At 37.9% G+C, this 21,248-nt stretch overlaps 3 protein-coding genes across 6 annotated transcripts in view; 2 read left to right on the forward strand and 1 right to left on the reverse strand.

The window, feature by feature from the left end:
* Positions 1-11,087, reverse strand: part of il11ra (interleukin 11 receptor subunit alpha) — a 51,832-nt gene extending 40,745 nt beyond the window's left edge. For 2 of the 3 annotated variants that reach the window (XM_082538881.1, XM_082538880.1), the window contains exon 1: positions 10,885-11,087. The gene's annotated coding sequence lies outside the window, so the exon portion shown is untranslated. The remainder of the gene's footprint in view (positions 1-10,884) is intronic. The other variant, XM_082538879.1, reaches the window with a different exon arrangement.
* Positions 1-21,248, forward strand: part of musk (muscle, skeletal, receptor tyrosine kinase) — a 118,543-nt gene that overhangs the window by 47,856 nt on the left and 49,439 nt on the right. The gene's annotated exons all lie outside the window — the stretch shown is intronic.
* Positions 14,964-20,670, forward strand: LOC309709576 (cystatin). 2 transcript variants are annotated; one of them, XM_082538280.1, is made up of 5 exons: positions 14,964-15,073; positions 15,227-15,459; positions 18,937-19,088; positions 19,186-19,287; positions 19,476-20,670. In XM_082538280.1, exons 2-5 carry the CDS (start codon positions 15,372-15,374, stop codon positions 19,569-19,571), a joined length of 438 nt encoding a protein of 145 aa, XP_082394406.1. In that variant the 5' UTR covers positions 14,964-15,073; positions 15,227-15,371; the 3' UTR covers positions 19,572-20,670. The 2 variants fall into 2 exon arrangements, with proteins under 2 accessions (XP_082394406.1, XP_082394407.1); XM_082538281.1 differs by having other exon boundaries at positions 15,251-15,459.

Below are 21,248 nucleotides of genomic sequence, written 5' to 3' on the forward strand. Positions count from 1 at the left end.
TTCAACATGTCGAGCTGCTGAACTGTTTTTTTCCAGCTTCTTCTTTAAGGCCTTGTATTAAAATTATCTTACTGATGTAGTGACACACAGAAGCTGCAATGCATTACCATTGTTTCCTAAGAACTGACACCTACTACCAAAGAGTTCAGAGTACACACGCTGAAAGGGCAGAGGATCAGGTGTGCTCTTACTACTTCCACGTAGGACAACCACTGCTGTGATACTAGCCCATAGTCAAACTGGGCGATATAGCCTCAAAATTGTATCACATTTCAAGAGAAACTGCTTGTAGGCAGTATCATTTATGTGTGAATGAAGGGTATTTTCCATCAAAGGTAAGCACAAAAATATCCTAGGTAGTGTTTTCTCTGGAATTTTTAGGTAAAACTATAAAATAACTGGTTGACACCAGTTTAACAGTAAGTGAAGCAACTTCAATCAATCTTGTAACTCTTTATACTGTACCATATAAAACTGAAAAATATTTTCTACCTGGGATTCATCTGGGTCAAGCCTTTTAACCAGTTGCTTAAAGTCCTGCTTTTCTACCATAAACACCATTTGCTCTTCCTGTCATATGGAGTACAACTATCAAGTGTTCCAGTAATGCTCAGTGAAGTTATTTGTTTACATTAAGGTTGTGCATTACGTGCTACTAGCATCTACTCCACCATAGCATGGTAGTACTCAACTCTGTGTTTTTGCCTAAAGTGATGGGACACATTTGTTGTTACTTCCTTTAGCGGGAATACATTTAATGCTGATTTTGCAAAGGACCAGACAATGTTGGATATTATTGAAACAGTTCTCTTTTTAAGTACTAATTCATCACAAGAGGCCGACTCTTGCTTCATCAATCAATCAATCAATCAATATTTATAAAGCACGTTTCATACAAAAAAAAATGTAGCACAAAGTGCTTTACATGGTTAAAAGCAGCCCACCCCACCCTCCAACTCACTCCCCACACTCTCATTAACATCTCGCATGTGCCCGGCTTGCCTCACTGACACATGCACTATGGAACGTAAATACAAGTTGTTGCTATAGCAGCGATATCGTAATTTGGCATTTTTATCTCACGTAAAAATTTAATGGCACAGCCATAGTCCATATAATTCAAATGCATAATGTGACATATATTCAACAATCAACAAACAGCAACAATTCCAAATGCCAAACCACATCATCATACCGATATGATAATTACATATTGCAATCTTTATGCTGAAAGCTGATCAGATTCAGGCAGCCAAAGCCTTACTGCTTGACAACAGTTCTCATTCAGTTTTACACTGATAGCAAGTATATAACCAAAGCTTCGTCACCTGCAAAAACAAAGATTTCTGCCCTGAAAACTGCTTAAGAAACATTAGCAGTGTATTCAGTTTCATATTCATTTGTTTCTGTCACCTGCCTGCCAAATAAGATAAGATCAACATGCTCGATACACCCATTTATTCTCCTTTCAGACTGCCAACACTCCATGAACGGAACAACACAGTGGGAGGGGGTGAGGGGGAGGAAATAGATACTGGGAGACCGAGGGCATATAAAACAATAAAACTGGATAGGGAAAGAGAAAGCTGAAAAAGGCAGGAAAGTAAGGACAAGGGAGAAACAAACCTAAACAAAGCGGGAAAAAACAGACCGCAAAGGGAGAAGACGCATTTTATAATTTGTGGGCAAGTTCATACCTACTTGCCATAGACATTCCAACTGAATTAGGTCATGACAGAGACACATACATTTTTTGGACCCTAGAGACATTTTGGCTACATAAAAACTGTCATATAATTTAAACAGACAAGTCTATTCATTATGTATGAGGAGAAAGGTAAAAATAGTCACCTAAAGGGATCAGTAGTGACAGTTTTGGATTTTAGCCTTGTCCCCAGTGACACAAAGAGGTAAAGGACTGTTTTGGAGTGCACCAAATATTCAAGCATAAAATGAAACAAATCCTAAAGTCTTTGTTTTGCTCTAACTGATGACAGTTAATGCAAAACAACTTCAATTACACAGAGCAAAACATAAGGACATACATTTTAATGGTGTTAATACTTTGTAGCAATAAGAGAGTGGCTATAAAACTAAATAACCTAATGAAAGAATTTTTTTTTCCAAACCGTTTCAAAGTATTTCAGCCCAGCTTCACACTACCTTCCAATCAGCACATCACACAAAACTTTGAAACTACATTTCTGATGAAAGGAAATCAAAACTGAAAGCAATAGATGTTTTTATAGATGCAAGTTTGATAGCTTGATATATAAAAGCCTCAAATTAGCACAATTAGAAAAATGAAAATTTTAACATTTCTGGTTAAAAAAATTACAGAAATCATGAAATGATTTAAATGTTGTTGCTATTTATTTTTCCGGTGACTCAACTGATAAATTAAGAGTTACACCTCTATTCAAGTGATGAGCTTTTCTCGAGATACGTCAAAACAAATCCCACCCCATGCAAATACCAATACAAACAAATGAATGGCAATTCATATGTGGAGTACACAAACATGACCCCCCCCCCCCCCCCCCCATCCCCACCACACAGTGGAATCACTGAATCACTGATGCAAATAACTGAACACACAGGGAGCACTAAGGACTGTTTTGGATTATCAAAAACACAAATACATTATTCACACCAGAAAATCTCCCTTTTTTAAAACATTTGTTTTAATTTTTGACTGTGAGCTTCAACAACACTATGTTTATCAACTCTACAGGTTACCAAAGCCTCTGCCATAGCCACTCTGGGTCAAAGCCTGAACAACATATGTGCATGGCAAATGTTGTCTATGCAAGTTTCTATGCAATGTTGTCTATGCAAGGCTGCTGTCTCCACACTGGACTGCACTCAAAATCCATACATTTATTAGAGAAAATACAAAAATTACACTTGACTGAAAAAAACTGTACTCATTTCACTAGCAACTACGGTCAATTGCAAGGTGACAAGGTTTTTTAGCTACCTAACGTATACTGGAGACAGACTTGAAAGCACCACTACTTACACTGACCAAAGGCTAAAATAAGAGCACCAATCATCTCTTTCCCCTTTAGCCCTTAGAGTTCTTCCCTGTCTCTGAAAATAAACCCTGCAGAGAGAATAAAGCAAGGACCTCTTCGAATGCTGAAAACAACAGGTTCACAACTTTCAAAACAATATTTTTGACATGGCAGTCATGTTAAATATGACCACCTGCTCGGTGGAAGTTAGCGCTAAAAAAAAGGTAAAATTTTGGTAACTTTTCCACACCAGCTTGTAAATCAATCCACTGTATTCTTCATGATGGCTTTGCAAATAACCGTGCATAATGTGGAGGTAGAATTGCAATCAATATAGTGTTTTTCTAGAACAGACTAAGGTTCTGCCAAGCACTAATAATCTCCCAAGTGAGCTCTGTTTTCAGAGTCAACACTGCATTGGAAAGAAGAGTTACTGTTTATACAGCTAAACCTAATAGATGTTATTTTCACTGGCAAAATGGCAGCAAGGTGCCAAAAGTACCCATTTTTTCAGTCACATGGACATTAATATTTCATATATGCTGCTCACAGTAAAACAAGCATACACACCTCACAGCACCTTTCTTCATCATCATAGTAAAAGCACGCAGTAAAATTAGGGTTTATCGTTCTTTGTGACAAACAGAAAGCATAGTTTCCTGAGAGATCCTGCCGAGGTCCAGAAGATCATCCAGTACATTTGCAAGGGAAGGAAGTACATTCTTTAGCAGTTATCTTCCCTGGATCCACAAAAACCCTGCCACACAGAAGTTTCTACAAAGAGGCTACCATTGCAAAGACAATGACTTTGCAATGAAATTGCTTTAAAAACGCAATGAATTAAATGAGAATTTCAACCTTGCATCTTTAGGCTTCCACCAATCAGTGATCTGATAAAACAAAGTGTTTATTTTGCTATAAATTCTAAAATGTGGACGCTGTAAATACACTTACTTACACACATGCCTTCAATCCAACAGCACTGAAGACACGATGCTGCTGGGTTGAGTACAGTACCCTATAATAGTGTCTAATGTGAAACACATGATCACATTTTCCACTTGGTTTCCTTAATTCAAACAAAGTTTGAATTCAAATGTCAGTTCACGACATTTTATCTTATTAACTTTTTCTGTGAAATACTGTTACAATAAGCGGCTTAATCCTTGACACACGGGCCGAAGAAAAAGCACAGGAACAATCACAATCATAAGCAGTATATTTCCGTCACTGCCTTCTCCGTTAACCATACTTAAAGCCAAACCAACAACTATAAATCCTCAATGGCATGATGACAAGTTTTTACACTTAGATGTATGCCAGAGATCATGTAAACAGTATGCAGCATAGAATGTATTGTGAAAATTGACAAAGGAAACAGCTACCTATGACCACAATTAAGGACAACTACCGCATTTTTCGGACCATAAGGCACACTGTTGATGAACGGGTCTGTTTTCATACATAAGGCGCATTAAGCGAAACAAAACAGTCAGATAAGTCAAATTTTACTCAACTCATTCTTCTTGCTTCCTCAACTTCCATACCATTAATTCATTAATGTTAAATTCTCTTACCGCTGCTCCATTCCTGTGTTGTTGCAGTATATTAATGACTAACCTCGTATTGTGGATGGATTATGTCACGTAGCACATTATTATATACCAGCTAGCCCAACTTCAGTAACCCTACAAAAGACACTGCTGTTTAGTTTTTTGTCTTCATTTATGTTGGAAGTGATAGCAGAGCTGTACGTTTTCATTTTATCAGAAATCTCTCAGTCAGAACATGCTATAACATGTTTAGGTGGAAAATAGCAAGCTAACTTCTAACTCCGTGAAATTTAATAAATTCTGTTTTCATGGATGCCTGGATGTTAAACTTAATTGTTACATCTGGTAAAGCAGCAACGCTGATCATTTTATTAAAGATGAAAGAATTTAGAAAGTTTCGAGAAACTCAGTGATGCCGCAGTGTTCGTTTGACTTTGGGACCTGAAGCGGACGGAGTTTTTCACCCAGATTACTCTGCGAGGCTCCTGACTACGGTAATGCTCTGACAATCCATCAAGTGGTCCAGCTTCGTAGCTTACCAAAGTCATTTGAGCGCCGCATACCACATAAAATCGGTTTGAGGTCAGTAAGCACAACCAGAATTCATACATAAGGCGCACTGTCGATTTTTGAGAAAATTAAAGGATTTTAAGCGCGCCTTATAGTAGGGCTGCTCGATTATGGCAAAAATTATAATCACAATTATTTTCACTGAAATTGAGATCTCGATTATTTGACGATATTTATTTAACCCTTTAAGACCTACCATAGAACCAAGTCCGCCAGAGCTTATATATATATATTATTTTTTTTATACATGCTGTAGTGCCATTTCTGGGAGCATTTCAAGTTACTATACATCAATACAACTGTTATAGCCCATAATTTAATAATATGTATGCATTAAGTCCATAGTAACTACATTAATTGCATAAAAGTGCAATAAACTACAAAAAAAATAAATTGAAAATCGTTTTTGTTACATATATTTCTACTTGGAGAAATTTAAGAGGCTTATCCCTCAAAACTTTAAATACAAAAAAGTTGCAAAAAATAGTTTACAACAACAGGAAATTTATTTTGAGTGTCTTCATAGTTTTATTTTTGAGATACACCAATTTTTATATACTGCAGGAAAAACGAAAAAACTATCCTATGATGCAAATTTGCAAAGAAAACAGCATGTGCATCAAAATAAACTATTTCCAGCAGTGTAATTCGAGTTCTAAGCATCACAGAAACTATTCAGAAAAGTCAAACATGACTTATAAAAACACCAGTATAGGCTTTTAAGGCCTACAAGTAAAAAACTACATTTTCCGCGAAAATGACGTCACTTCCGGTTTAGGGCAGGAAATGGCGGACATGCGACAGTTCGTGCTGACGTCTGTTTCACTGTGGGAAGTGGCAACGCGTGTTTCTGTAATATTATGTTTTTGTTCCTGCAAGCGCTTTTTATGCAATTTTTGCAAAGTTTTATGTGGAAGGAAACCGTGACCGAGGACAAGCTGATGGCATAAGATGTAAGTACAACTCCTCCGGTTTCATATACAAAAAAAATTATTGTGCTAGCTTACGCGGTTCAGGTTCTACAGGGATTTAAAAATAGTTACACAAAACTGAACGTGCGGCTCTTTAAAGGGTTAACAATAAGAATGTATTGAATAATGACTTTAAAAAATAATATAAAATAGTGTGCAACACCACTGAAGTCTTTTTTTTACCTCTCTTTTCAACCAACAGCAGTCACTCTCCTCTCCAAATAACTTCTGCTTAGCTTTCCGAGCTTCCCTCGGGTCCTCTTAATCAGCGGTCTCCAACCTGGTTTATGCCCGACAATATTTTCACGGACCGGCCTTTAAGGTGTCGCGGATAAATGCAACAAAATAAAACTAGTACCGGTACCGAAAAAAAGAAGAGTTATTCATAACACACGTGAAAAGACCCAGGAAAACCGAGTTAACGATCAAAATGATAACAAAATAACGCTGAAAACCGATAAAAACCCTGAAACCATACATTTCACACCTGAGCCTCAACTCTCACGGCCCGGTACCAAACGACTCACGGACCAAGGCCCAGGGGTTGGGGACCGCTGCTCTTAATTGTTGTGACGCATGTTCGAAATGCAGAGAGGTGCGCTGGATTTGCCACACGGAGCAGCGCGAGAGTAAAGCACGAGGGAGGGGCTAATAATCGGCTCAGTCATTTTTAATGATCGTTGAAAGCCCAGATCGTAATCGTGATTAAAATTCGATTAATTGAGCAGCCCTACCTTATAGTGCGGAAGATACAGTAGTAACTATTTTGCATTGGCTGATTGAGACACTACTAAAGTGTGTCTCAATGGCAGGAAACTACTCATTTCCTGCCACTTCTTTACACGGATGGAAAACAAGGTACCAATGGTCGCAATGGTCCAGTCTCCACCCTGCATAAAAAGATATAAAACCTGTTCTGATAAAACTGATATAAAAAATAAAGAAGATGTTGACAGCCATGTCAAAAATCATGCGTCCTTATGGACTTTATTATGGGCTTTATTTTTTTTATAAACTTGTGTAAATATCTGCCATATTTGTTTCCAATATTGATGTGGCATTCTTATGTTCAGTTCTGCTATCTAAAACAGATCCAGCATAGTTCAGCTTTTCACCACAAGGCCCCATTTATCAAAGAGTGTGTATGTTAACATTTCAGGGCAGCTGGGTCTCAGATGGTAGAGCGGGTGGTCTATTGGTATGTTTGGGCAAGATACTGAACCCCAAGTTGCTCCTGATGCATCCATCGGAGTGCAAGTGTGTGCATGAATGAGTAGAAAAGCACCAAGTTCCAGTCCATTATACATTAACAAGGAAACAATTATTGTAGAATAGGCTCGATTTTATTTGAGATGGAAAAATCCTTACTGGCTAGCAAATATTACACTTTCACCCTCGCTGTCGCCACAGTATCATTGCCCTTATTGGTCAGCTGACCACAGAAGAGAGTCATAGCTCCTAACAGAGAGGACGCATCTCTCTTAAGTGGCTTGATCTTGTGGCTTCTAGCTGTGGGAACTCTTCCAAAGGCAGACATTCATAAAATATGTTGAAATGGAATGTTTGCCAGTTTGAGGCTTGCAAAATAACTCTTCAAATGCACAGTTAAGCACAGCTCCTGGTGAGTGGGGATAAACTGCTTAAACAGCAGCACTAAGGACTAGAGAGACCCCTATCTAGGCCCCTCAATGTTGGTTTAATATCTGGCTGGCTCCTTCTGCTCTTTCTTTTACTTACACATACACACACCAAAAGTATGGCCTCAGACCTGGCAAACAGCCTTCAAGTTCTTGGAGCAGCTTTCTCTCTAATTTAAAGTTGATTGCCATGGCCCTCTGTGAGTGACTAGTGAAATACGAGTGTGGAGAAGAGTATGAAGGCTTGGATGTGCGTTTGGCTCCGCGTGCATGTGAATGTGTGAGTGTGCATGCACAAAGCCATTGGATCGTTTACATATATGTGCATGCAGAAGTCTGCGTCAAGGTCTGTGTGGAGCCAGAGTGTATCTGTGTGCTCGTGTGGTTTTTGGCCAGAGCTAGAGCAGAGATTGGACTTCCAGCTAAAGACGTCTGCAGGGAAAGCGAGCTGAATAACAGTACCCTGGTGTTAGAAGGTGAGTTTAACTGTACTGAGCTGTACAGAACATGTGCTCAAGTGAAGAAAGTTAGACTATACAGTCTGGGGTCTGTCTTTATAAACCTGCTGCGAGTTAATGAATACTTCATACAACAATGGGGAAGATTGGGTTAAGTTAAACCTTGCCTCGGATCCTGTGTATTTCTTGGTGACGATTAAATTGATTACTAATGTTTTCTATAATATTTTCATTAGCCAAAACACGCAGGTGTCAGCCACAGTCGACTTGTTTTACTCTGCTTAGGATCCTGGATTTCCCTTTCTTTTTTGGATATGTATGTGGTCTGTGATTCCAAAAAGCAAATTTGTTCCCACTATTTTTCACAATGTTTAGAAAGCAAAAAATACCATCAAGTTTTCCTTTTATAGAGACAGAAGGCTTTAATCCGTGGGTAGGCCAACATCCCAGAGGTAAACAACAAGGTGCCCGGTGTGCCTCGTTTTTCTTAGTCAGTGTATATTTAGTTTCACAGTGGTGAAGTGGTCAAGAAATCTGGTTCTTCGCAAAGGTGTCCAAACTGAGATGCATCCTCCCGAATGAAAAACAGTAAACACTGCTGTAAGTGACACGCATGCTACGCCAGGTGTTTGGCTTCTCTTTCCACACAGCCCATTGTGCGTCTGGCTACGACAAAACAACAATTACACGATCTGTCTCTCTGCATAGAATTAGCTGAATGGATTTTAAAGGAGAAAAATAAACAGCAATCAAACAGGGAACCACTGAAAACCTGGGACAAATTAACATCACAAGACTGGCTTAAGCAACCCCGGTTTTCTGTTTTACTCCCACATGGGAGTGAAGTGGAAAAATGGACTCCTATTGGCCAACTGTAGCTAACAGTACAATTGCTTCCGCCTCACAAGAAACTAGAATAGAATAGAAATATCCTTTATTGTCCCTCATTGGGGACATTCACGTGTTCCAGCAGCAAACTGACAGGCAGACGCAGCATGCAGAGTCAAAAGACAATTTACAACATAACGTAACAAAGTACTAATGAGAAGTCTTTTTTTTTTTCTGAAAATACAAGATATCTGAAAAATTCAAATAATAATAGTACTAATAAAGCAGATGCAGTTTTGTCTTGTTACTGTCTTTGACATATAGTACTAAGACTCCTGAAAACTATCTCCAAGAATTTAACACGGAACTTCTACAAATCATAACCGATCCAACAGCTCTTACTTTAATATTCCTCGTTTTCAGTACATGTAAAAATTATTTTTGTTGAGGGCCATGTACTTGAGCCAGTGCAATCCTTGATCAATAAAAGTGGACTCTGATCCTACTTTTCGCTGCATCCACCTCTTTAAAGAATCACAGACGTACACTGATGCTGGAATACACAAAGTTATTGGCAAGGTTCAAATGTTTCCACTGATACAGAAGTACTGCTTACACTGTGGGCAACTATGAGTTTCTTAAAGCCTTTAAGCTCATAAAGACAGATGTTACAACATGAACTTTGACCCACATTTTCATTTTAGCGGAGCAACATTCAAGAAACGGCTAATTTCAAGCAAAAGGCTCGCTGCCTGCTTTTCTGATTTCTTTTCCCACCTTCCTTCCCTTTCCTACTCCTGAGACACCTCCAGGCTTCATCATTCTGCTTCGTCTGTTTGCATTCCTGTTGAGCTCTATTTAAAAGCTTGATCACTCCACTGGTTAGAGGAATGCACATCTGTAGTGAGACCCCATCCCAGTGTCTCTGTCATCTTTTTCTTTTTTTGTCTGTATCTCTGTCTGCTTCTGCATTATAGTAAGTATTTGTTTCTGATTGAGTTCTCAGAGCGTTAGCTTTTGCTATTGACCTGGAACTTGAACTAATTGCAGATATAAATATACAACAACAAAGGGCAGGATGAAGACTAATCTTGTTTATTACATCAACAAGTGCTTTCAGTGGCCATGATTTCAACGCTTCATTTATACTCTGCCAAGTGAGTTCCCGTGCTTGGTTTTCAGAACTGGAACCAAAGCATGTCAATGAAAGCCAGTGAAAGTATTTTTTCTTTACCTTTATCACACTATTTTACTATATTTAGAAAATAATTAGACAAATCACAAGCACGCTTTCCACAACAATAATACAAAAAGTACACTAGAACCAAACCACACCAATCTACAATCCACCCATCACAACAATATTTACACATTTAAATATCATGCAGCACCTTGTTCTCACTGCATCATTTTTAAATGAAATCTAAAACTAAAACACAGCAACTGAAAGACATTTAATTAACAGTGGAAACAAAAAAGCAGCCATGCTCAGTTTATCAATAATAAAAGAACAACACATTGTAACCAGTGCTTTTTGTCCAGGGTACCACCAGCTTTTTACCCATAATTACAAGGCATGGAGTTAAAATACAATTAGAGGGAAAAAAGACTGTGGTATGATGTTTAACAGCCTAAACAGGGATCCACATTGAGGCTAGTACGACAAGTCCCCACTGTGAACAACAGTAGAGTACATTTCCCTTCATTCCCTCCTGTCCCGTGTAGTGAGGCGGATTAAACTTTTCGTCCCCACATCCCTCACCAACCACCCCTCACACACACACACAGGCAGTTTACTAGCCGCTAATCCTCTCCCGCCCGGTTTAAACACTTTAAATGGCCGGACTTACCTTGGAAACTATCCCCGAGTCAAACAGGCATTATTATATTGTCGCCTTCCATGGCTGGTACCTCAACGAGTTGTTCCTCGACTCACCGATGACACTAGACACGAAGTAGCGGGGCAAGAGAGCAACAAAGTCGGACAGCAACCAGGAGGAGGAGAGAGGAACGAGGCCGGAAAGTGGGCTGCTGCGCCATTGGAGGCGGCGGATGTCAATCACCTGACTGAGTGGGCGGCCCCTAACTGTAAAGAGATTATGGAGGCTGAGCTATAGGTCTGAGGTGTAATGAGGAATGCGGGATGAAAAACAGAGCGAGGTCTCCAACAGCAGGGTTATGAAAGTCTGAATGTTTTGGTCTGTTTTTAATGTATGCAGGTTTATTTCAAATGTGTGTCTACTATAAAAAATGGAAAATAATCAAAATTCAACTTCAGGCAGTTGTAACTTTTAAAAAAATGTACTTATAAAAGCTGCCTCTTTTAATTTCTAATGAAATTTTTTCCATGGTTTACCTGTTTATTTCTTATGCACATAGCATAAAATAGGTATAGGTAGTCGGAATAGGTATTGCAATATAAACAATAAAAGCACAACACTTTTCAATGGCAAAGTAATGCTGCATACAGGCAGGTTTTGATTACAGATTTCACCAAACTGACAAAAGATTTTCACTGGATATATTAATTTTATTTAAGGTGATTTATTTTTAAGACATAATATTGTTACGTTAGTTCTGTTTTTATTTTATTTTATTTAGCTAAATGTTTTGTTTAGACATGAATAAGCTCTTATGTGTCAAAGTAATTGAACATGTCTATAACGATGGAAGCAAAACAGCTTTTTACAGGTTTCCAGCTAAAATGTTGATCCCGTCTCATGAAGTGCACCACTGATTTACTTATTTCTTTTTATATTTGGCTTACCTGTTTGTTAATGAGTAAATAACACATTAAACCAATTAATGGTTCCAGTGCTCTGGGCTTCAGCAGCAATAAATGACATAACAGTAACAGCTAATTATTGGAAATAATTCCCTTTTCGCCTCCCCCATGAATGGTAGAGGTGGAAAAACACATCTGTTGGTCTAATGCAGTATATTAAAAAACCACTGCTTGTCACAGGGACAGATTTACCACATGACAAAACAGCTTTCTGACATAACAAATTCTCGTGCAAAGTCTGTTTTACACTCTTTTTTCCTGTAAACTAACTTTGACCTCTCACCTAGATCTCCTCCACAGAGAATAAAACAGCCACTTGTGCAGCTTTTCGTTCAGTTTTATGATTAACAGTCAAGAACAATTAGAGTGCAAACTGTGGCAGTTGGATTCCAGTCCGCTCATCAGGCATACAAGGGTGACATCAATTATTCCATTGAAAAGGGGATTTCCAATTTCCAAAAGCTCAGCCAGCCCCCCTTACTGACCCTGACCTTTTTAGCTGCAGCTTGGAAGAGTTACATTTTAACATCTCATTAGGAGCAGAAGAGCAGTGATTGCCAAGCATGCGTAAAAGAGATATGAAAGAGTCTGGTTGTCCATCTTAATTTATCAGCTTATCCAGTGTTTACATATTTGAAATGAGATTTTTTTTTCTCCTACAGAGTGTACCTGCTTAATGTTTGTCCTAGAACAGCGGTCCCCAACCCCCGGGCCTCGGACCGGTACCGGTCCGTGAGTCTTTTGGTACCGGGCCGCGAGAGTTGAGGCTCTGGTGTGAAATGTATGGTTTTCAGGGTTTTTATCAGTTTTCAGCGTTATTTTGTTATTGTTTTGATCGTTAACTCGGTTTTCCTGGGTCTTTTCACGTGTGTCATGAATAAATCTTCTTTTTTTTGGTACAGGTACTAGTTTTATTTTGTTGTATTTATTCGTGACACCTTAAAGGCCGGTCCGTGAAAATATTGTCGGGCATAAACCGGTCCATGGCGCAAAAAAGGTTGGAGACCGCTGTCCTAGAACACTTGTGGAGTGAATTCTCCATCACTACAAGCTTTACAAAAATACCGCTTTCCTGAAAATGAGCATTCACTGTTTGTTTGCTTGTTTAAATTGTGTTTGTTAATTTAAATCTTTCATACTTTTGAAAGAGCAGTTTGTGGCATTGTTGGAGTGTACTACCTTTGCCTTCTGCTGACCTATCCATCTGTGTGGTTTGTATCTTCCAGTCTATTATCTTGCCTGGCATCTGTCTTACTACTGCTGGACGAAATGTACCTGTCACTCTGTTCCCATCTGCCTTATCTTTTGTCTCATTGGTTTGTATGTGTCCGTCCTTCATCTGGGTCTTTTTTCTGTAGCTCATTTAGCCATCTGTTGTGACACTTCTGTATTTTCATGCATCCAAAAACTAGGCTTCAAGTTAGCAATTAAATATCTGTTTCTATGATAAACATATTCAAATTTAGATTGAAATTAAGCTAGTGTCTTCTCTTTAATTTTGTTACAGTAATGCACCTTGTAATACAAACTTTAAAGTAAGTGTAGACTTTAAATCTATTATGCAGGCTATTATTTGTTGACGACGACCAATAATCTATATTCAGTTTCTCAAACTCAAATTCTTACATAGAGCTTACAGTTAAGCACTCAGGACTCATAATGTGAGATAGCACTAGAGCATCTCAATGAAGTGAATGTTAAAGAAAGAAAACTTTACCTTATTTCTCTACAGTTATATATATAAAAAAAGTCAACCACTTGTTGCTTTATGTTCTGTGGTATTGCTTCCCTCTGCTGGGCCTTTTAACTCATTACAGAGTTCAATAAGTTTAAAATAAGAACAGGATCAGTCCTATAGACTGTGTACATCATCCACATTTTGTATACCACAGTTTACCACACTTTAACACAAATACTCAAGCAAGCCAGTGTAAATCCACCAGTGCTGACCTGCTCGCTGTCTCTCAGTAAGATTACATTAAACCTCAGTTCATATGCAGCCAGTTGTTAGATTTTAGCAACACATATTTTACAACCAAGTCTTTACCTCATTGTGTTTTTGAGCTCTACCACCAGTGCACAGTTGTAACTTGTGCATACCACTACCAAAAGTAATCGCAAGATTACTGTCAGTACACCCTATGCTTTTAGGCATTTTAACCTGGTGGTGGTGCAAAAGGAAAAGCAAGACAATCCCTTAGCACAGATGCAATATACCATAGGGGCTCCACACACACCCTTCCAGTTTTCTCTAAGGGTATATTTACTCATCATACTACATGTTTATATATAACACGCTGTCAGAGTGATGAGCTCAGAACTGTAATTATTCTATTGTTGCAATAAATCATTTAAAGTTGTGAGTTGTTTGATTGAACCATCTTAAATATTTGTTAATATTTCAGCCTGGGTCAAGGTTTTTGTCAAACTGAGCCTCCCATAAGTGATGAGGATTATAAATACTGTGATTTCCCATTTGTATAATTAAAATTTAATGCACTTTCTGAATTTTCTCTAATGTCTGACCTGAGGCTGGTAAAAGCAACACTATTTGATATCCAATGAAAATCACTGGATATTGTTTATAATCGTCTTGAACAACAAAACAAGATGTCACTCTTTCCTTCTTTCTTTTACTTTTTTTTTTTTTACTTGGTGTTGCTCACTAAGTGAGTAATCTTAGCATATTCCACTTGCTTATATTGGCAAATCTATTCAAAACTTTCAGAACAGTTTGTTCCATGATAAGAGATATTTTGGACCTGCTGTGGTTTTGCTGTGTGCCATGGTTTTCACTGTTACTCACTGTATGCCGACTGATGTCATCATCTGGCTTGTGTTGGATCTCCACAAAGTGGCTTATCCAGTGCTTTAAAACAAGATGAGAAGATGGAAATGTGCAAATCTAAATAGACACAGACTACACACCCACATGATGCATTCAAAGAGAAACAACAGAGCGCGCACATACACACAACAATGCCCGTCAGACACTTATCTGAACTGACTGTTCCACTTGAATATTTCTTTTCTGGCATTCACACCCTAGGTTAAATCTATGCATGCAGTCATATGTGGTATTAGCTGGGTGTGGTCTTCACTGGCTTGTTATACAGGCCACAGCTGAAAGGCTGAATAGTCACAGGCATTCACTGACGCCACCCTCTCCCTCTTTCACTCTCCTGCCTCACATTTCTCTGTTTCACCCTCTGTTGCTCCAGCACTCACCAGTATTCAACTTCTTTAACAAAAAGGTATTTATATTTCCACTTTCTTTGTAGCATAAACTATACGGATGGATAATCTATATGGATTATATATAGTACTTTGTACTTTTTTCCTTTCAGCTATATTATTTAAAGTTTCATTTCTAGAGTAAATCCTCTTTATTTCTGTCCTCATTTAAGTGCTCTCTTTGTGGACTTGGACAGACCAAATCGAGTGGGACATCTGCAAGTTGGTTGACAAGTAAATTATTCTGCTCATCTGAAGTGTTTTTCTGGAAACCAGTCTTTCTCTTGTGAGGAGCACAGCAGAGTTTGGTGTATAAAGATGTCTCTTCCATTGTCACTGCTGATATGCCTATCAGTTATCCAGCTGGGCTTGGGAGATCAGCTTGTGGAGAAAGTCGTCATAGCCGGTAAGTAATTATATCAATAAGAAATATAAGAAGCAAAAGCAAATGTGGAGTAATGTCACAGGCAAGCGAGCCAGAAAAAATAGCTTCTGAAATTTTGGGGGCAATACTGCAGAAATACTATCTAATACACGCACATTATTTCTTTTTAAATGTGAAGTTTCATGACAACTGAAGTGGCTGTATTTATTAATGTGCTTCAAAAGAGCCTTACACTGGATATATAAATTCATGAAAAAATATCACTTTCCAACAGGGACATTTGCAAAAATGTTAAGAAGCTGTGTAAAATTAATATGTGAAATATTTGCAGATCACATAAATATCTAGTTAAAAAATATTTCATTGTTTCCTTAAAGTATGCAATGATTTTAAAACCAACACCAGCAACATGCTTTGTGAAAGAGCTGGGATCTGCAGATGTTTAACCCTATGTTGTAACATCTGTCCTTTTAACAAAACTGTATGAGATCAGCTGGAATTTTGTTGAAATCATGTTTGTCTATTTTTGTCAGATGATGGATGTCATTTGTCCTGAGTAACAATGGGTTCTGGCCAGTTTAGCAACAGGACTGTTTTATTACACAGTTAGTTATGCTGTTGTAAATCATGCAGTGATTAGTTGAAAAACAAAATCTTGTCTGGTTGGCAGCATCATGTTGCTCCAAAACCAGTTTGTGTTGCCCAGCGTACATAGTGTCAGCATGTACAATCAAGCAACCCAATAAAGATATACTGTCCATGATTTCCAACCATAGGACACATTTCCTTTCAAGTCCATTTTAAATGCACTTGATCCTAGAAAAGGTTGTTTTTCTTTTCCCTGTCTGATCCCAATTCAGTGCCCATTTAGACCCAACAGATCATGCATGCAGTGTTGGCTGGTTGTTGTGATTTGGGGCTATATAAATAAAACTCAGTTGAACAGAACTGAATTAGTCTTGCTCTTTAGATGCAAATCCTACATGGATAAAAACAGCCACCAGTATATTATTATGTTAATTTAAACTTCATCTAAATACATTATGAGAGGCATCCATCTATTTCAACAAATTAGTTTAAATGGGTCGACAGAATCTGTCTCTTGGATTCTGATTAGTACCTCAACATGTGGTGACAGTAAAGTAGAAACAACATTGGGCTTGAAATGGGAGCCATTCTTATAAAGTACAATGGAGGTATATAACAATGACTGCACTGGAGCGTAGACATCTGTGTCAGAACCATGACTAACAGTCTAGAAATGAGTCAGACAAAACATTTGCAATTCAGCTACTTTGACTTTGTGTATTCATATGACATTTAGCCACAATGAAAAACATGTATTAGTAAATTGCCTACTATCGCAGCATTAAAGAAAGGATGAGATGAAATGTGCATATACACATCTGTATTTTTTTATACAAATGATGAAGAAAAAATACAATAACAAAATGCAGATACCAACCCAGGGTAATAACAAGACAAAATACAGAAAAATACGAATGCTAATAGTGAAAAAGATATGATAGTCATTAAATATTTTTTGTGGCATGATGAGAGAGGCTAGATGTGATCTTCTGTTGTGCCCCTTGGATGTCGTGTTTGTTGGAGTTTAAGGGAATTGTGTTTGCTATTATGGTAGCGTAGCTGTTATACGCTTGTTTCTTCCAATGCTACTGTGTTCTTTAATGGCTTACAGTTGTTGTTGTGGAAATGAGATGTTGCACCACGAGTGAAGTTATGCACTGGGCTAACAAAGTGTTAGAATGTGTGCAAATGCTGAATAAAATAGCAGTTGTAGTGACAGCTGAAGCTTCAGTGTCTCTGTGTCAGTTCTTGCATTACAGATTTCTCAGCATGGCATAATATGGTCAGAATAGTTTGGATGGTAATAAATAACATTGTTTAAAACCATTCATACAGTCAGGGAGCTTACATTTTGCCTCTTAGTAAGTCTTTGAATGTCAAAACGGCACCAAAATGGCGCCATATTTGATGACTCTGTACTGCAGTCTGGTTGGCTACAGTGAGTCATGTTTATCTTAGTGAGAACACAGATACGGCCGCTTATCGGGGCCTGGAGCCTGGGGCTCGCTCGGGCCACTTCGGAGGTGGGGTGCCCCCGGCCTCTCGGCCTGGGGCTCGGTCACTCAGGCACAGCTGGCTGCCGGCGGAGCTTTTTTTTTTTTTTTTTTCTTCTCCCCCCCCCTCTCACCGTCTCTTCTCCCCTTTGGTTTTCTTTCTCTCCCTCTCTTTCTTTCATTCTTTCTCCCTGTCCTGTCCCCCAGTCATGTCTGTCCCGTTTGTAGCAACTGAAAATAAAATAAATTCATAATTATAATAAAGGTCAATCAAATGGACCAATATGGCAAGGCCATGATGATCCACTTGGTAAAATAAATCCGCTTGGCATCTTTCTTGGCCTTAAGACAACAATTCTGATGGCTAAAGATCCAAACGGGACACAAAAAAAAAAAAAAAAAAAAAAAAGAGAACACAGATACAGATGTTCTTGTTCAAGTGCTGTTTAATTTGGCATGGTGGAGTTGTAGCTGCAGAGTGTTAAGGAATAAAAATAATAAACGAGTAATCCATCAGGAAAACTCAGTACCAGTACTTAGTATGTAAGGAAGATTATATATAGTCCAGTAAAATCTGCAGCATGGATGCAATTTACGCAGAATTTGGAATGCAATATGATTTATCATTTTCATAACTTTGGAGTGTTTGTTTTCAGACATACATCTGACAAAATTGCATTTTTCCTTGCGTATAACTTTAACTTGTGTTTTAAGGGCAACTCCTTGCTAAATCTGTTAAGATGAAAACCATTGTTTTACTCACCGAGTACTCAAATAGATGTACGTTAAGGGGAAAAATAATGGGGGAAGGATTAAAAGAAAGTCAGCCTCGAGAAATTAGTTTCAGGAGTGATTTGAAACAAAACACTGATTCAGCTGATCTGACAGGCCAAAGAAGAATATTCCAAAGTTTAATCTCCACAACATCAGAAGCTCACTTCTTATTTAAAGTAAGAGGGTGGAGCAGTGAAAAGATGAGAAGTCGGCTGTATCTGCATATAATACCTCAGTCGCGCTGATATATATGTAGGCAGGAGCCATGTAGGGCTTTACAGCAGATTCTGATGAGCAATGCTTGGTTTGGCCTAGAAGTCAGTGTAGTTTGGCAGTATAAGACCAGCTCAGTGCAGGGTTTTGTGGTTTCTGGACTAAAATATGGAGTTCGGCATAGTGTATGACTTTGCAAATGAAAGCAGATCCAAGTTAATATTAGGATATAAGAGGATTACTAAGGTAAGCACTTTTAATAATTTCCTAAATTGGCAGATGCATTAAGTGGCACACGGTTTAGTGCAATAAGGAAATGCATCCTCATAATAATATCCATTCATCATTTTTTTAATCATTGATGTGATATCTTGATGAAATTGTGTAAATTAAATGTTTGTGTGTTTTCGTGTGTTTAATTTCATCAAAGAAAACAAGCCTCTTCTGGGTGGCTGGGTTAAAAGGAATCCAGATTCAGCCGAGGTTCAGGAGGCAGCTCAACATGCTGTGAAGATGTTCAATGAAAAGCCCAAGGGCAAGAAAATGTTCAAATTGATTGAAGTGACTGATGCTCAGAGTCAGGTTAGAATCAGCTTTCACAAACAAAATGAATCAGCGTTTTACTATTGCAATCCCACTACAGCGTAAAATATACATTTATGTATGCTGATGTTTGTAGGTGACCAATACAATCGACTATAAGATCGATGCAGTCATGGGAAAAACCAAGTGTCCCAAGTCTGAAAACCAAGACTTGAAGGGCTGCAGTGCTGTGAAAAAGGTGAATGTTTTCTCTGTCTGCATTTGTAAAAGTCTGTAAAGTTTGTAAAGTCTCTCAACAATATTTTTTTCCAAAGCAAAAAAAGTGAAAAGCTGAATATTAATAAATATTAAGTTAAAAACAGAAATCTAGAGAAATGCTCCCTTTTGATTCTCATGTAATGCTCATTGTTGTTTCCTCTTTCACAGCATCTGAAGTGCCGCTTTGTGGTGACGTACAACCCCCGCAACAACAAACACGAGCTGCAGAAACAAAAGTGCAGGAAAGTTAAAGACAATGTTTAAACTTTGAACAGCTTTAATTTGAATTGCTTTTGTAGGCTTATTGCCATGGCAAATTTATGTGTTCTTATTTCCTGTCTCTGTAATTTAGATATATTTTCAATACTATGTAATGCAGCACATTAAACATGGTGGATGTGGAGGATTGTTCAAAATGAACAAATCATAAATTTGAAATAAAGATTAAAAAGGTTTGCCAGAATGCAATTATAATTTGGTTTACCATGGTTGTGGTTCATGGGTTGAAATGCCTTCTTTTTCTATTTTACTTTAGCTTAAAAAAAATATGTGTGTGCCATTTGTGCAAAATGTCAACTTGATTCAGTTATTTAGTTATTACTGTGGGCTATTTAGAATAGACTCAATCATATGCATGCAGGTAAGAGTCAAAATGTTCATGATTTATTCATGTTTATCTAACTGATGGTTTTCGTTGTTGTTGTTGTTGTTGTTGTTTTATAGCTAAATCAGCTGATTAGACATTTTGTCATGAAGTTTTTCACAAGTCAATCTCTCTTCATGCTCTGTCAAATGTCTGAAAAGAAGGATAGGAATTGAGTCATTAGAATGATTTGACATTCAGAAATAACATCTCCTACACCTGTTTCTGTAGAAATATCTTCCAATGAAAAAATACATGAGGAATGAGAAACACATTTCATTATACATTTTAGGAAACAGTGGGTTGTCTCTTCCATGCCTTTTGTACTCACTGCATTTGTACAACTTATTGATCCTTTCTATATCAATCTTAGACATTTTGTCTGTTTGTCCTATTGGCACAGAATGATCGGGAATGGCAGTAATGGTTTCTTCTCCAGGCACTCATGCAAAGTCATTCCTAAGAAATGACTTCATCACTTAAAATTCATCAACAACTAGGAAAACACCAAAATTCAGTGTATATTTAATTTTTCTCCTGCTAAAGAGTAATGTGATTCAGATGCTGCTACCACAGCGCTATACACACCCAACACCAACATGCAAAGAGATGAAGTCAGAAACTTGCCACGTAGAAAATAATGTAACAGTTAGCAGCTAGGCAAGCTACCATTACACTCATAAACAGAGGTACTTCTTTAAAAAAAAAAAAAAAAAAGAATAGCAAAACCATTTTGCTACTTTTCTGGAAACAGTTATGATACATCACAGAGGAGCAGTCATATAGTGTGTAAGTTGGCAGTATCCCGTTTATGCAAGTTGAATGCATTCTGTATTGAACAAAGAACAGAAACAGTTATCATTGTTCATTTCAGAGATATGAGCTTGTTTTGTCTCAGAGGTATTTTTGGAGACCGTCCTGTTTTCAGTCCAAGATCTCTGTGACCTTTGTATCAGATTTTAACCAAATGTAATATAATGGGATGGTCAGACTTTCTAGGTATTGTTCTGAAATTCGATTTATAAATGAAACTACTAGCAACCTTTTCTTCCTTAGATTCAAGATAAATCTGAATCCATAAAGGGAGGAATCATTAACCTCAAACAAGTTGAAATAAATCTCATCTGAGCAGCCAATATGTATAATAATTAACTTTTAATGCAAAATAACACTGTAGGTTGTAAGCCACTGCCCACAGGCATGGTATGGGCAGTTAAGGATGCAGCTGAAACATTTTGTTTTGAATAAATAAAGATTACCTTTGTTTGCTGCCAGAATTTTAGACATTAAGCCTAAAT

This window comes from Aulonocara stuartgranti (genome assembly GCF_965226115.1).
Source record: "Aulonocara stuartgranti genome assembly, chromosome: 7".
Lineage (NCBI taxonomy): Eukaryota > Metazoa > Chordata > Actinopteri > Cichliformes > Cichlidae > Aulonocara > Aulonocara stuartgranti.

Excerpts from the sequence above, each read along its gene's own strand:
- LOC309709576 (XM_082538280.1), top strand. The coding sequence starts at position 15,372 with ATGTCTCTTCCATTGTCACTGCTGATATGCCTATCAGTTATCCAGCTG. Across the intron at positions 15,460-18,936 it reads GGAGAAAGTCGTCATAGCCG|AAAACAAGCCTCTTCTGGGT; the intron begins GTAAGTAATTAT and ends ATTTCATCAAAG. Across the intron at positions 19,089-19,185 it reads TGACTGATGCTCAGAGTCAG|GTGACCAATACAATCGACTA; the intron begins GTTAGAATCAGC and ends TGATGTTTGTAG.